Source organism: Coregonus lavaretus, assembly GCF_964263955.1.
Source record: "Coregonus lavaretus genome assembly, contig: HAP1_SCAFFOLD_5724, whole genome shotgun sequence".
Taxonomy (NCBI): Eukaryota; Metazoa; Chordata; class Actinopteri; order Salmoniformes; family Salmonidae; genus Coregonus; species Coregonus lavaretus.
This window is the reverse complement of record NW_028165112.1, coordinates 18,521-34,864: the sequence shown is the minus strand read 5'-3', so window position 1 is coordinate 34,864 and position 16,344 is coordinate 18,521. Positions and strand designations below refer to the sequence as shown.

At 47.7% G+C, this 16,344-nt stretch overlaps 1 protein-coding gene across 2 annotated transcripts; it reads right to left on the bottom strand.

Moving 5' to 3' along the window:
- Positions 1 to 730: 730 nt before the first annotated feature.
- LOC311116261 (acyl-coenzyme A thioesterase 8-like) lies at positions 731 to 16,027 on the bottom strand. 2 transcript variants are annotated; one of them, XM_084191369.1, is made up of 7 exons: positions 15,860 to 16,027; positions 15,421 to 15,557; positions 10,231 to 10,456; positions 7,670 to 7,827; positions 6,934 to 7,125; positions 1,487 to 1,654; positions 761 to 1,359 (listed from the first exon to the last, which is right to left on the bottom strand). In XM_084191369.1, exons 1-6 carry the CDS (start codon positions 15,985 to 15,987, stop codon positions 1,536 to 1,538), a joined length of 960 nt encoding a protein of 319 aa, XP_084047495.1. In that variant the 5' UTR covers positions 15,988 to 16,027; the 3' UTR covers positions 761 to 1,359; positions 1,487 to 1,535. The 2 variants fall into 2 exon arrangements, with proteins under 2 accessions (XP_084047494.1, XP_084047495.1); XM_084191368.1 differs by having other exon boundaries at positions 731 to 1,654.
- Positions 16,028 to 16,344: the final 317 nt, after the last annotated feature.

Sequence of the window (16,344 nt, the reverse complement as noted above, 5' to 3'; positions counted from 1 at the left end):
CAGTCTCCGGACTTGAACCCCATTGAAAACCTGTGGTTTGAATTGAAGAGGGCAGTCTATAAGAGCAGATGAAGGATATCAAGGATCTGGAAAGATTCTGTATGGGGGAATGGTCTCAGATCCCTCCCAATGTGTTCCTCAGTCTCAGAAAACATTTTAGAAAAAGGCTCAGTGTCGTTATCCTCGTAAGGGGAGGGGGCTGGAGTATAGAACACAGGAGGGGGCTGGAGTATAGAGAACAGGAGGGGCTGGAGTATAGAACACAGGAGGGGGCTGGAGTATAGAACACAGGAGGGGGCTGGAGTATAGAAAACAGGAGGGGGCTGGAGTATAGAACACAGGAGGGGGCTGGAGTATAGAACACAGGAGGGGGCTGGAGTATAGAGAACAGGAGGGGCTGGAGTATAGAACACAGGAGGGGGCTGGAGTATAGAACACAGGAGGGGGCTGGAGTATAGAAAACAGGAGGGGGCTGGAGTATAGAACACAGGAGGGGGCTGGAGTATAGAACACAGGAGGGGGCTGGAGTATAGAAAACAGGAGGGGGCTGGAGTATAGAACACAGGAGGGGGCTGGAGTATAGAACACAGGAGGGGGCTGGAGTATAGAACACAGGAGGGGACTGGAGTATAGAAAACAGGAGGGGGCTGGAGTATAGAACACAGGAGGGGGCTGGAGTATAGAAAACAGGAGGGGGCTGGAGTATAGAACACAGGAGGGGGCTGGAGTATAGAAAACAGGAGGGTGGCAATAATTTCAACCCGTCTTGAGAATTTTTATTACTTGTTAAACAAAATCTTTAGGATAAAATAACAATTTACATGTTTTTGTGCATACAATATAGCACAGTATTTGAATGATATATTTTATACAGTCTTTGTTGCTCATCTTTATCAAGGGTGTCAATAATTATGGACCTGATTCATGAAAAGATAGACATTATTGAAATATGAAACGATTCATAAAGGAATGCTATGGAACCACAACGGACAAAACAAATAGAAACAACGATTATCAAGTGCAATTATAAAATCATTTAAAAGGGTAAAATATAATTTAATATAAAGACTTCATACATATGGAAATCTTTATCTTCATCAGAAAATCTATTCAGTCAGAATCAACTCATTCTAATCATCACCAAATGGTTCAGTAGGTTATAGATGCTAAGATGCTGAAGTTGAAGGCTGGGGATGAAGGCTGGGGATGAAGGCTGGGGATGAAGGCTGGGGATGAAGGCTGGGGATGAGGTTGAACCGTTCGTCGACACCCAGCAGGTGATCACTAACACCGCAGCCAAAAGCTGTTTTTAGCCGTTCGTCGGCATGGCGTGTCTCTCTTTACACAGGCAGCCCAATTCTGATCTTTCTTTCACTAATTGGTCTTTTGACCAATCAGATTAGCTCTGACAAATATCTGATGTGATTGGTCAAAAGACCAATTAGCGGAAAAGAGATCAGAATTGAGCTGCCTGTGTAAATGCAGCCATAGTCTCCATCAGCCATGTAACGGTCTCAAGGGAAATGTTGTCATGGTTATAGCTTGCTCTCGTTCGTCACGGCGTTGACCCTGAGCACCCCCTCCTGGGCACAGCTGGCAGCCAGCACCCCGTCTCTCCTCCACAGACGCCCCTGGACCAGCCCTCTGCTGCCACCTGGTGGACACACAAACACATGCACACACACGCAAGGACAAAACACCAGCTAGCATGTGGGGAGACTAACACAGAGGACCAGCTAGCATGTGGGGAGACTAACACAGAGGACCAGCTAGCATGTGGAGAGACTAACACAGAGAAACAGCTAGCATGTGGGGAGACTAACACAGAGAAACAGCTAGCATGTGGGGAGACTAACACAGAGGACCAGCTAGCATGTGGGGAGACTAACACAGAGAACCAGCTAGCATGTGGAGAGACTAACACAGAGAAACAGCTAGCATGTGGGGAGACTAACACAGAGAAACAGCTAGCATGTGGAGAGACTAACACAGAGAACCAGCTAGCATGTGGAGAGACTAACACAGAGAAACAGCTAGCATGTGGGGAGACTAACACAGAACAACAGCTAGCATGTGGAGAGACTAACACAGAGAACCAGCTAGCATGTGGAGAGACTAACACAGAGAAACAGCTAGCATGTGGGGAGACTAACACAGAGAACCAGCTAGCATGTGGAGAGACTAACACAGAGAAACAGCTAGCATGTGGGGAGACTAACACAGAGAACCAGCTAGCATGTGGAGAGACTAACACAGAGGACCAGCTAGCATGTGGAGAGACTAACACAGAGAACCAGCTAGCATGTGGGGAGACTAACACAGAGGACCAGCTAGCATGTGGGGAGACTAACACAGAGAACCAGCTAGCATGTGGAGAGACTAACACAGAGAAACAGCTAGCATGTGGGGAGACTAACACAGAGAAACAGCTAGCATGTGGAGAGACTAACACAGAGAACCAGCTAGCATGTGGAGAGACTAACACAGAGAACCAGCTAGCATGTGGAGAGACTAACACAGAGAACCAGCTAGCATGTGGAGAGACTAACACAGAGAACCAGCTAGCATGTGGGGAGACTAACACAGAGAAACAGCTAGCATGTGGAGAGACTAACGCAGAGAACCAGCTGGAAGGTAAATGCTCCTGTCTGTAACTTTGCGTGTCCGCGTGTCTCTCTCCATGTGTCTGTCCCTGTCTCTCCCTCTATGTCTCTGTCCCTGTCTCTCTCTCTCTCCATGTCTCTGTCCCTGTCTCTCTCTATGTGTCTCTGTGTGTCCATACCTGTCTCTCTATGTGTCTCTGTACCTGTCTCTCTCTATGTGTCTCTGTACCTGTCTCTCTCTATGTGTCTCTGTACCTGTCTCTCTCTATGTGTCTCTGTACCTGTCTCTCTCTATGTGTCTCTGTCCCCGTCTCTCCCTCTGTGTCTCTGTACCTGTCTCTCTCTCTATGTGTCTCTGTCCCTGTCTCTCTCTCTCTGTCTTCGTACCTGTCTCTCTCTATGTTTCTGTACCCGTCTCTCTCTATGTGTCTCTGTCCCTGTCTCTCTCTATGTGTCTCTGTACCTGTCTCTCTCTCTATGTCTCTGTCCCCGTCTCTCTCTATGTGTCTCTGTAACTGTCTCTCTCTATGTGTCTCTGTACCTGTCTCTCTCTATGTCTCTGTCCCCGTCTCTCTCTATGTGTCTCTGTAACTGTCTCTCTCTATGTGTCTCTGTACCTGTCTCTCTATGTGTCTCTGTACCTGTCTCTCTCTATGTGTCTCTGTAACTGTCTCTCTCTATGTGTCTCTGTACCTGTCTCTCTATGTGTCTCTGTACCTGTCTCTCTCTATGTCTCTGTACCTGTCTCTCTCTATGTGTCTCTGTACCTGTCTCTATGTGTCTCTGAACCTGTCTCTCTCTGTGTCTCTGTACCTGTCTCTCTCTATGTGTCTCTGTACCTGTCTCTCTCTATGTGTCTCTGTACCTGTCTCTCTCTATGTGTCTCTGTCCCCGTCTCTCTCTATGTGTCTCTGTCCCCGTCTCTCTCTATGTGTCTCAGTAACTGTCTCTCTCTATGTGTCTCTGTACCTGTCTCTCTCTATGTGTCTCTGTACCTGTCTCTCTCTATGTGTCTCTGTCCCGTCTCTCTCTATGTGTCTCTGTACCCGTCTCTATGTGTCTCTGTACCCGTCTCTCTCTCTGTGTCTCTGTACCTGTCTCTCTCTGTGTCTCTGTACCTGTCTCTCTCTATGTGTCTCTGTACCCGTCTCTCTCTATGTGTCTCTGTACCTGTCTCTCTCTATGTGTCTCTGTACCCGTCTCTCTCTATGTCTCTGTACCTGTCTCTCTCTGTGTCTCTGTACCTGTCTCTCTCTATGTGTCTCTGTCCCTGTCTCTCTCTATGTGTCTCTGTACCTGTCTCTCTCTGTCTCTCTCTATGTCTCTCTCTATGTGTCTCTGTACCTGTCTCTCCCTCTATGTGTCTCTGTCCCCGTCTCTCTCTATGTGTCTCTGTACCCGTCTCTCTCTCTATGTGTCTCTGTCCCTGTCTCTCTCTATGTGTCTCTGTCCCTCTCTCTCTCTGTGTCTCTGTCCTTGTCTCTCTCTATGTGTCTCTGTACCCGTCTCTCTCTATGTGTCTCTGTACCCGTCTCTCTCTATGTGTCTCTGTACCCGTCTCTCTCTATGTGTCTCTGTCCCCGTCTCTCTCTATGTGTCTCTGTACCTGTCTCTCTCTATGTGTCTCTGTACCCGTCTCTCTCTGTGTCTCTGTAACTGTCTCTCTCTATGTGTCTCTGTCCCTGTCTCTCTCTATGTGTCTCTGTACCTGTCTCTCTCTATGTGTCTCTGTAACGGTCTCTCTCTATGTGTCTCTGTACCTGTCTCTATGTGTCTCTGTACCCATCTCTCTCTATGTGTCTCTGTACCTGTCTCTCTCTGTGTCTCTGTACCTGTCTCTCTCTGTGTCTCTGTACCCGTCTCTCTCTATGTGTCTCTGTACCTGTCTCTCCCTCTATGTGTCTCTGTCCCAGTCTCTCTCTATGTCTCTGTACCTGTCTCTCTCTATGTGTCTCTGTACCCGTCTCTCTCTCTATGTGTCTCTGTACCCGTCTCTCTCTCTATGTGTCTCTGTCCCTGTCTCTCTCTGTGTCTCTGTACCCGTCTCTCTCTATGTGTCTCTGTACCCGTCTCTCTCTATGTGTCTCTGTCCCCGTCTCTCTCTATGTGTCTCTGTACCTGTCTCTCTCTATGTGTCTCTGTACCTGTCTCTCTCTCTATGTCTCTGTACCTGTCTCTCTCTATGTGTCTCTGTACCTGTCTCTCTCCATGTGTCTCTGTACCTGTCTCTCTCTATGTGTCTCTGTACCTGTCTCTCTCTATGTCTCTGTCCCTGTCTCTCTCTATGTGTCTCTGTACCTGTCTCTCTCTATGTGTCTCTGTACCTGTCTCTCTATGTGTCTCTGTACCTGTCTCTCTCTATGTGTCTCTGTACCTGTCTCTCTCTATGTCTCTGTCCCTGTCTCTCTCTATGTGTCTCTGTACCTGTCTCTCTCTATGTGTCTCTGTACCTGTCTCTCTCTATGTCTCTGTCCCTGTCTCTCTCTATGTCTCTGTCCCTGTCTCTCTCTATGTGTCTCTGTCCCTGTCTCTCTCTATGTGTCTCTGTCCCTGTCTCTCTCTATGTCTCTGTCCCTGTCTCTCTCTATGTGTCTGTCCCTGTCTCTCTCTATGTGTCTCTGTCCCTGTCTCTCTCTATGTGTCTCTGTACCCGTCTCTCTCTATGTCTCTGTACCCGTCTCTCTCTATGTCTCTGTACCTGTCTCTCTCTATGTCTCTGTCCCTGTCTCTCTCTATGTGTCTCTGTACCTGTCTCTCTCTATGTGTCTCTGTACCTGTCTCTCTATGTTTCTCTGTCCCCGTCTCTCTCTATGTCTCTGTACCCGTCTCTCTCTATGTGTCTCTGTACCCGTCTCTCTCTCTATGTGTCTCTGTACCTGTCTCTCTCTATGTGTCTCTGTACCTGTCTCTCTCTGTGTCTCTGTACCCGTCTCTCTCTATGTGTCTCTGTACCCGTCTCTCTCTATGTGTCTCTGTCCCCGTCTCTATGTGTCTCTGTACCTGTCTCTCTCTATGTGTCTCTGTACCTGTCTCTCTCTCTATGTCTCTGTACCTGTCTCTCTCTATGTGTCTCTGTACCTGTCTCTCTCCATGTGTCTCTGTACCTGTCTCTCTCCATGTGTCTCTGTACCTGTCTCTCTCTATGTGTCTCTGTACCTGTCTCTCTCTATGTCTCTGTCCCTGTCTCTCTCTATGTGTCTCTGTACCTGTCTCTCTCTATGTGTCTCTGTACCTGTCTCTCTCTATGTGTCTCTGTACCTGTCTCTCTATGTGTCTCTGTACCTGTCTCTCTCTATGTGTCTCTGTACCTGTCTCTCTCTATGTCTCTGTCCCTGTCTCTCTCTATGTGTCTCTGTCCCTGTCTCTCTGTATGTGTCTCTGTCCCTGTCTCTCTCTATGTCTCTGTCCCTGTCTCTCTCTATGTGTCTGTCCCTGTCTCTCTCTATGTGTCTCTGTCCCTGTCTCTCTCTATGTGTCTCTGTACCCGTCTCTCTCTATGTCTCTGTACCCGTCTCTCTCTATGTCTCTGTACCTGTCTCTCTCTATGTCTCTGTCCCTGTCTCTCTCTATGTGTCTCTGTACCTGTCTCTCTCTATGTGTCTCTGTACCTGTCTCTCTATGTGTCTCTGTCCCCGTCTCTCTCTATGTGTCTCTGTACCCGTCTCTCTGTGTCTCTGTACCTGTCTCTCTCTATGTGTCTCTGTACTTGTCTCTCTCTCTGTGTCTCTGTACCTGTCTCTCTCTATGTGTCTCTGTACCTGTCTCTCTCTATGTGTCTCTGTACCTGTCTCTCTCTATGTGTCTCTGTACCTGTCTCTCTCTATGTGTCTCTGTACCTGTCTCTCTCTATGTGTCTCTGTACCTGTCTCTCTCTATGTCTCTGTCCCTGTCTCTCTCTATGTGTCTCTGTACCTGTCTCTCTCTATGTGTCTCTGTACCTGTCTCTCTCTATGTGTCTCTGTACCTGTCTCTCTCTATGTGTCTCTGTACCTGTCTCTCTCTATGTGTCTCTGTACCTGTCTCTCTCTATGTCTCTGTCCCTGTCTCTCTCTATGTGTCTCTGTACCTGTCTCTCTCTATGTGTCTCTGTACCTGTCTCTCTCTATGTGTCTCTGTACCTGTCTCTCTCTATGTGTCTCTGTACCTGTCTCTCTCTATGTGTCTCTGTAACTGTCTCTCTCTATGTGTCTCTGTACCTGTCTCTCTCTATGTCTCTGTACCCGTCTCTCTCTATGTGTCTCTGTAACTGTCTCTATGTGTCTCTGTACCTGTCTCTCTCTATGTCTCTGTACCGGTCTCTCTCTATGTATGTGTGTGTCTGTCTCTGTACCTGCCCAGGAGCTCTCAGTCTCGTAGAGCATCCATTCGTCTGCCCTGAAGGTGTTGTGGAACCACATGGCGTGATCCAGAGAGGCTGAGAAACTGGTGCGCTGCCCAGGGTAAGGGAGGAGGGCAGTGCCCAGGAACGAATAGTCTGACACATAGGCTGCCACACAGCAATGGAGCTTCATATCACCTTTACCTGGGGTAACCGACACACACACACAACACACAGTAAAGCTTTCTGCATCTCCCCTGGCAGGGCTGGTTAGAGCAGGGCTGGTTAGAGCAGGGCTGGTTAGAGCAGGGCTGGATAGAGCAGGGCTGGATAGAGCAGGGCTGGATAGAGCAGGGCTGGATAGAGCAGGGCTGGATAGAGCAGGGCTGGATAGAGCAGGGCTGGATAGAGCAGGGCTGGTTAGAGCAGAGTGGTTAGAGCAGGGCTGGTTAGAGCAGAGTGGTTAGAGCAGGGCTGGTTAGAGCAGGGCTGGTTAGAGCAGGGCTGGTTAGAGCAGCTCTCTTCCTGGTGAGCTCCTCATGTAGATTTTAACTCCAACCCTGTTCCTGGACAGCTACCCTCCTGTAGATTCACTCCAACCCTAATTTAAATCACCTGATTCTAATAATTAGCTGCTTACCAATATCTGAACCAGGTATGGTGTAGGTTAGGGTTGGACTGAAAACTACAGGACTGTAGATCTCCAGGAAGAGAGATGGGCAGCCCTGGAAGAGGGTCAGTATCTTACCGATGTGGCCTCTGGCGCGCACCCAGTACAGCTTCTTGGGTTCCATGGCAACGCCGCAGTAGAGGTCTAGAGGACTGACAGGTTTAATCTCTATGGGAACCTCGTCAGCTAGCAGCTTGTTCAGGCCCTGTTTGGCTTTTTCAGCCAGGTCCGGCTTACTGGAACACACACAGAATGTTGAAACTATCAGTTCGGACGGAACTTCTAGGAGACCTCTTTTACGCCACGCTCTACCCACTGAGTTACACAGAACCAGGACCATCGTAAATAACCAACAAACTCAGCCGTTAATTATTGCCATGCATTATAGGGAAACGATGCACGCTTTAGAATGCCATTGAAGCCAATCAGAAACTAATATTCTCCAATGTCATGGTATGAAGTGTTAACAGGTCTTATATTTTACATGTTAGTCATTCAGCAGACGCTCTTATCCGGAGCCACTTACAGGAGCAATTAGGGTTAAGTGCCTTGCTCAAGGCCACATCAACAGATTTTTCACCTAGTTGGCTCTGGGATTAGAACCAGCGACCTTTCGGTTACTGGCACAACGCTCTTAACCACTAAGCTACCTGCTACCTCCAGGAGGGTGGTGTATTAACTATATTGGTGTAATTAACAGTAATATAATTTTAACAGTGTTATAGCGTGGTACCGTACGTGTTGTAACAAATCTAATTTTATTGGTCGCATACACATATTTAGCAGATGTTATTGTGGGTGTATGCTTGTGTTCCTAGCTCCAACAGTGCAGTAGTACCTAACAATACACACACATCTAAAAGTTAAATAATGGAATTAAGAAATATAGAAATATTTGGACGAGCAATGTCGGAGTGAGTCTGTCTGTCAGTACCAGTCAAAACTTTGGACACCTCCTCATTCAAGGGTTTTTCTTTATTTTTACTATTTTCTACATTGTAGAATAATAGTGAAGACATCAAAACTATGAAATAACACATATGGAATCATGTAGTAAACCAGCCAGTTTCATCATAGCGCTTGATGGTTTTTGTGACTGCACTTGAAGAAACTTTCAAAGTTCTTGAAATGTTCCATATTGACTGACCTTCATGTCTTTAAGTAATGATGAACTGTCGTTTCTCTTTGCTTATTTGAGCTGTTCTTGCCATAATATGGACTTGGTCTTTTACCAAAATAGGGCTCGCTTCTGATTGGCTCAAACGCATTAAGAAGGAAAGAAATTTAAGAAGGCACACCTGTTCATTGAAATGTATTCCAGCCACGTAGTGTTTATTTACAAGCAGACAATGACGAGAGCCCGGAGTCTCGTAGTGTTTATTTACAAGCAGACAATGACGAGAGCCCGGAGTCTTGTGAGTCTCACTGTTGTGCAGCAAACGTCAGGTGATCTAGTTACAGGAAGGAATTCCCAACTAAACGTTTGCCAGCTAGATATCTCAGAACTATTAAATATGCTAAATGCTCTGCAGTTGAGCATTTGGTTTGCTAATTTAGTAGCTGGTTAGCTATCTAGCTAAGTGGTTAGCTTCTTCCAAAATCAATCTTCTCTTGGTAACAGCAGAGAATCTCCTCCTGGATCAAGAGCCTTGCTATCTAATATTTGTTTTGTGCTTGCAGCAAACTGTGAGTAGCATTTTTGAGTTACTTGTATAGTTTAGGTCAGAGACTGTATAAAATGTTTGCAATGTGCTCATTAGCATTTAGTTAGCGTTCTCTATGGGATTTTTACATGTACTTGTTAGCATTGCTAAACCTCAGTGGGGTTTGAAAACAGCGCCCCTTGTGTTCAGTGCCGGTATTAATGAATATCCCAGTACGGCACAAGGTCGGTATGAAGGTGTGACAATCTGGATACCGCACAAGTCTAGTTCAAAGACATTCAAAGTTCATCCATAGAAGCCACTCCTCCGTAGGTATAATTTTGTGGACATTATTCAGATAATGCATTACAAGATGCCCAGCGCTTCAAGGCAAGCTTCCTCCATCCTCTCTCGCTCTCTCCTTTACATTTTACATTTTTAGTCATTTAGCAGACGCTCTTATCCAGAGCCACTTACAGTTAGTGAGGGCATACATTATTATTTTTATTGTTTCATACTGGCCCCCCATGGGAATCGAACCCACAACCCTGGCGTTGCAAACACCATGCTCTACCAACTGAGCTACATCCTCACCCTTCAGTTGCATCTCAGGCCCTACACTGTGACTGGCAGCACAGTGTGCGTGTGTGTTTCATTATGGTTAAACCATGCTGTTACGGCAAAATACTATTTGCTCTTAAAGACTTTCCTATACAGATTAAATCGCTGACCCGCTCCACAGCAAGCCGCTCTGATTGGTGAAGTCATTTAATGTTGAGCTAAATGTACAAAATATACTGTATATATTTCAGATGTTTAAAAAGGAACAGAAAGGAACAATATAAAACAGTACATTTTTTTGTTTTGAACGGTTCAGAACTTGATTTTGCTGGTCGGAACAGCGGAACAGAAATTTTAAAAACAATGGTTCTCATCAGAACGAAACTATTGGAAAATAATTTTGGTTCCAACCCCTGGTTATAACGGTTTTATTACCTGAGGTAGCGCTGTATGAGTTCTTCCACCGTCAGCAGGTCTTCAGGAGGGGGGACAGAGGGCATGGTGAACTGGTGCTGCAGAGGAGAGGGCTGGTTACTGTGGAAGGAGGCCTGGCAGATGAGGATGGGCTGACCGTGTTGGATGGCCTTCACTGACCGCACGCTGAAACTACGACCGTCCCTGGTCCTCTCCACCTGGTACAGCACCGGTACCTTGGGGTCTCCTGGCACACAGGCCAGAGGAGAGAGGTTATAGGTTAGGGTCAGGGGCTATAGGTTAGGAGAGTTAGGGTCAGGGGCTATAGGTTAGGGTCAGGGGCTATAGGTTAGGGTCAGGGGCTATAGGTTAGGGTCAGGGGCTATAGGTTAGGAGAGTTAGAGTCAGGGGCTATAGGTTAGGGTCAAGGGCTATAGGTTAGGGTCAGGGGCTATAGGTTAGGAGAGTTAGGGTCAGGGGCTATAGGTTAGGAGAGTTAGGGTCAGGGGCTATAGGTTAGGGTCAGGGGCTATAGGTTAGGAGAGTTAAGGTCAGGGGCTATAGGTTAGGAGAGTTAGGGTCAGGGGCTATAGGTTAGGAGAGTTAGGGTCAGGGGCTATAGGTTAGGGTCAAGGGCTATAGGTTAGGGTCAGGGGCTATAGGTTAGGGTCAGGGGCTATAGGTTAGGAGAGTTAGGGTCAGGGGCTATAGGTTAGGAGAGTTAGGGTCAGGGGCTATAGGTTAGGAGAGTTAGGGTCAGGGGCTATAGGTTAGGGTCAGGGGCTATAGGTTAGGGTCAGGGGTTATAGGTTAGGAGAGTTAGGGTCAGGGGCTATAGGTTAGGAGAGTTAGGGTCAGGGGCTATAGGTTAGGAGAGTTAGGGTCAGGGGCTATAGGTTAGGAGAGTTAGGGTCAGGGGTTATAGGTTAGGGTCAGGGGTTATAGGTTAGGATCAGGGGCTATAGGTTAGGATCAGGGGTTATAGGTTAGGAGAGTTAGGGTCAGGGGCTATAGGTTAGGATCAGGGGTTATAGGTTAGGAGAGTTAGGGTCAGGGGTTATAGGTTAGGGTCAGGGGTTATAGGTTAGGAGAGTTAGGGTCAGGGGCTATAGGTTAGGAGAGTTAGGGTCAGGGGTTATAGGTTAGGAGAGTTAGGGTCAGGGGCTATAGGTTAGGAGAGTTAGGGTCAGGGGTTATAGGTTAGGAGAGTTAGGGTCAGGGGTTATAGGTTAGGAGAGTTAGGGTCAGGGGTTATAGGTTAGGAGAGTTAGGGTCAGGGGTTATAGGTTAGGAGAGTTAGGGTCAGGGGTTATAGGTTAGGAGAGTTAGGGTCAGGGGTTATAGGTTAGGAGAGTTAGGGTCAGGGGCTATAGGTTAGGAGAGTTAGGGTCAGGGGCTATAGGTTAGGAGAGTTAGGGTCAGGGGTTATAGGTTAGGGTCAGGGGTTATAGGTTAGGAGAGTTAGGGTCAGGGGTTATAGGTTAGGAGAGTTAGGGTCAGGGGCTATAGGTTAGGAGAGTTAGGGTCAGGGGTTATAGGTTAGGAGAGTTAGGGTCAGGGGTTATAGGTTAGGGTCAGGGGCTATAGGTTAGGAGAGTTAGGGTCAGGGGCTATAGGTTAGGAGAGTTAGGGTCAGGGGTTATAGGTTAGGGTCAGGGGTTATAGGTTAGGAGAGTTAGGGTCAGGGGTTATAGGTTAGGAGAGTTAGGGTCAGGGGCTATAGGTTAGGAGAGTTAGGGTCAGGGGTTATAGGTTAGGAGAGTTAGGGTCAGGGGCTATAGGTTAGGAGAGTTAGGGTCAGGGGTTATAGGTTAGGAGAGTTAGGGTCAGGGGTTATAGGTTAGGAGAGTTAGGGTCAGGGGTTATAGGTTAGGAGAGTTAGGGTCAGGGGTTATAGGTTAGGAGAGTTAGGGTCAGGGGTTATAGGTTAGGAGAGTTAGGGTCAGGGGTTATAGGTTAGGAGAGTTAGGGTCAGGGGCTATAGGTTAGGAGAGTTAGGGTCAGGGGCTATAGGTTAGGAGAGTTAGGGTCAGGGGTTATAGGTTAGGGTCAGGGGTTATAGGTTAGGAGAGTTAGGGTCAGGGGTTATAGGTTAGGAGAGTTAGGGTCAGGGGTTATAGGTTAGGAGAGTTAGGGTCAGGGGTTATAGGTTAGGAGAGTTAGGGTCAGGGGTTATAGGTTAGGAGAGTTAGGGTCAGGGGTTATAGGTTAGGGTCAGGGGCTATAGGTTAGGAGAGTTAGGGTCAGGGGCTATAGGTTAGGAGAGTTAGGGTCAGGGGTTATAGGTTAGGGTCAGGGGTTATAGGTTAGGAGAGTTAGGGTCAGGGGCTATAGGTTAGGGTCAGGGGTTATAGGTTAGGAGAGTTAGGGTCAGGGGCTATAGGTTAGGGTCAGGGGTTATAGGTTAGGGTCAGGGGCTATAGGTTAGGAGAGTTAGGGTCAGGGGCTATAGGTTAGGAGAGTTAGGGTCAAGGGTTATAGGTTAGGAGAGTTAGGGTCAGGGGCTATAGGTTAGGAGAGTTAGGGTCAGGGGCTATAGGTTAGGGTCAGGGGTTATAGGTTAGGAGAGTTAGGGTCAGGGGCTATAGGTTAGGAGAGTTAGGGTCAGGGGCTATAGGTTAGGAGAGTTAGGGTCAGGGGTTATAGGTTAGGAGAGTTAGGGTCAGGGGTTATAGGTTAGGGTCAGGGGCTATAGGTTAGGGTCAGGGGTTATAGGTTAGGAGAGTTAGGGTCAGGGGCTATAGGTTAGGAGAGTTAGGGTCAGGGGCTATAGGTTAGGAGAGTTAGGGTCAGGGGTTATAGGTTAGGGTCAGGGGTTATAGGTTAGGAGAGTTAGGGTCAGGGGCTATAGGTTAGGGTCAGGGGTTATAGGTTAGGAGAGTTAGGGTCAGGGGCTATAGGTTAGGGTCAGGGGTTATAGGTTAGGGTCAGGGGCTATAGGTTAGGAGAGTTAGGGTCAGGGGCTATAGGTTAGGAGAGTTAGGGTCAAGGGTTATAGGTTAGGAGAGTTAGGGTCAGGGGCTATAGGTTAGGAGAGTTAGGGTCAGGGGCTATAGGTTAGGAGAGTTAGGGTCAGGGGCTATAGGTTAGGAGAGTTAGGGTCAGGGGTTATAGGTTAGGAGAGTTAGGGTCAGGGGTTATAGGTTAGGGTCAGGGGCTATAGGTTAGGAGAGTTAGGGTCAGGGGCTATAGGTCAGGGGTTATAGGTTAGGAGAGTTAGGGTCAGGGGCTATAGGTTAGGGTCAGGGGTTATAGGTTAGGGTCAGGGGCTATAGGTTAGGAGAGTTAGGGTCAGGGGCTATAGGTTAGGGTCAGGGGTTATAGGTTAGGGTCAGGGGTTATAGGTTAGGAGAGTTAGGGTCAGGGGCTATAGGTTAGGGTCAGGGGTTATAGGTTAGGGTCAGGGGCTATAGGTTAGGGTCAGGGGTTATAGGTTAGGGTCAGGGGTTATAGGTTAGGAGAGTTAGGGTCAGTGGTTATAGGTTAGGGTCAGGGGTTATGGGTTAGGAGAGTTAGGGTCAGGGGTTATAGGTTAGGGTCAGGGGTTATGGGTTAGGAGAGTTAGGGTCAGGGGTTATAGGTTAGGAGAGTTAGGGTCAGGGGCTATAGGTTAGGAGAGTTAGGGTCAAGGGTTATAGGTTAGGAGAGTTAGGGTCAGGGGTTATAGGTTAGGAGAGTTAGGGTCAGGGGTTATAGGTTAGGGTCAGGGGCTATAGGTTAGGAGAGTTAGGGTCAGGGGCTATAGGTTAGGAGAGTTAGGGTCAGGGGCTATAGGTTAGGAGAGTTAGGGTCAGGGGTTATAGGTTAGGAGAGTTAGGGTCAGGGGTTATAGGTTAGGAGAGTTAGGGTCAGGGGTTATAGGTTAGGGTCAGGGGCTATAGGTTAGGAGAGTTAGGGTCAGGGGTTATAGGTTAGGGTCAGGGGCTATAGGTTAGGAGAGTTAGGGTCAGGGGTTATAGGTTAGGGTCAGGGGCTATAGGTTAGGAGAGTTAGGGTCAGGGGTTATAGGTTAGGAGAGTTAGGGTCAGGGGCTATAGGTTAGGAGAGTTAGGGTCAGGGGTTATAGGTTAGGGTCAGGGGCTATAGGTTAGGAGAGTTAGGGTCAGGGGTTATAGGTTAGGGTCAGGGGTTATAGGTTAGGAGAGTTAGGGTCAGGGGCTATAGGTTAGGGTCAGGGGCTATAGGTTAGGAGAGTTAGGGTCAGGGGTTATAGGTTAGGGTCAGGGGCTATAGGTTAGGAGAGTTAGGGTCAGGGGTTATAGGTTAGGGTCAGGGGTTATAGGTTAGGAGAGTTAGGGTCCGGGGTTATAGGTTAGGAGAGTTAGGGTCAGGGGTTATAGGTTAGGAGAGTTAGGGTCAGGGGTTATAGGTTAGGAGAGTTAGGGTCAGGGGCTATAGGTTAGGAGAGTTAGGGTCAGGGGTTATAGGTTAGGAGAGTTAGGGTCAGGGGTTATAGGTTAGGAGAGTTAGGGTCAGGGGTTATAGGTTAGGAGAGTTAGGGTCAGGGGTTATAGGTTAGGAGAGTTAGGGTCAGGGGTTATAGGTTAGGAGAGTTAGGGTCAGGGGTTATAGGTTAGGATAGTTAGGGTCAAGGGTTATAGGTTAGGAGAGTTAGGGTCAGGGGTTATAGGTTAGGGTCAGGGGCTATAGGTTAGGAGAGTTAGGGTCAGGGGTTAGGGTGAGGGGTAGGAAGGTAAGGGTCAGGGGTTAAACGGGACCTCTCCACCTGGAACACGGGCCAGAGGAGAGCATAGAGTCAGTCGTAGGGTTAGTAGTGAGTATAGGGCAGGGCAAATTCAATCAGGCAAATTCCAATCTGGTCCTTGAAACCAGTTCCACTGCTTTGTTGTCATTGTTCCCCTCTAACCAGGGACTGATTTAGACCTGGGACACCAGGTGGGTGATTCCCCCTCCTAGGGTAAGATTTGATAACCCCTGGTTTAACCTGGGGTATCATCTGTGTATAATCTGTGGGATGTTGTGGTAATGTTGACTGAATGTCAGATCCTCACTGGCCCAGTATGAAGTTATGGTTCCATCAATGACATTTATTTAAAGCCCTTTTTACATCAGCAGATGTCACAAAGTGCTTATACAGAAACCCAGCCTAAAACCCCAAACAGCAAGCAATGCAGAAGCACACAATTGTCTGTATAACATGTGGTATTGTTGTAATATTGTGGTAATGTTAACGGAATGTCTGCTCCTCACCTGCCCGTACGAAGTAGCAGTGGAGAGAGTGAGCGAATACGTTGTCACTGACCGACTCTGCTGCCGCCACCAGGGCCTGACCAATGATTTGACCCCCAAACAGGCGACGGCTACGGGGCACCCAGTGGTGAGTCCCTCTGTAACGCAGACAGAGAGACACACACACACACACACACACACACACACACACACACACACACACACACACACACACACACACACACACACACACACACACACAGTTAGAACCTGAATTTACCAGATGAGGGAGCACAAGTTTATACTGAGTTGCATCACAATTAAAACTTGACATTGCCACAGTACAACTAAACAACAACAGGTAAATGTCGAGCAGTAGCTAGCTAGCGAGCTGGCTGTCCTAATCTGTTAATAGTAGGCCAAAGGTGAGTGTTGGGCAGGCTAACAATGTGCTAGCTACCTGTACAGATCTATCTCCAGTTTCTCCAGGTTAAGCACGCTGGTGACCAGAACACTTCGAAGGTCCTGCAACACTGCAGCAGAGTCCGACCTGTCTTCCAATGTTTCACTACTAACTTGCTCTGCCATGTTTTGTTCCGTTTTCTACGTCTTGTTGAATTCTTACTCTACTCTCCAAGCAGGTGGCGAACTGGCATAATGACGCGTTACCGCCATCTACTGGTGTGAAGTATGTAACGGGGTGGAGACGTCATGTTTTTACATGAGGATCCATTTTATGTGATTGTAATCTCCTTCGAGTGGTACGGTTCAGTTCGTGTGTGGATGGATGTAAATAGTGGTAATGTCCAGAGGAGGGCCTTCTAAGTCTTAGTTTTTTCGTTTTGACTAATGCCAAATATGTGTTCTTTCTGTGCTTTTCAAAGATGTTTATAACTAACCCAAGACAGGCCATAGTCGCCTGTCGTTTCCATTGGGTGCAAATGA

Coding starts and splice junctions, on each gene's coding strand:
- LOC311116261 (XM_084191368.1), bottom strand. CDS start 15,987: ATGGCAGAGCAAGTTAGTAGTGAAACATTGGAAGACAGGTCGGACTCT. Junction 7,126..7,669: donor GCGCGCCAGAGGCCACATCG/GTAAGATACTGA, acceptor CGGTTACCCCAG/GTAAAGGTGATATGAAGCTC. Junction 1,655..6,933: donor GACTGAGAGCTCCTGGGCAG/GTACAGAGACAG, acceptor TGTGTCCACCAG/GTGGCAGCAGAGGGCTGGTC.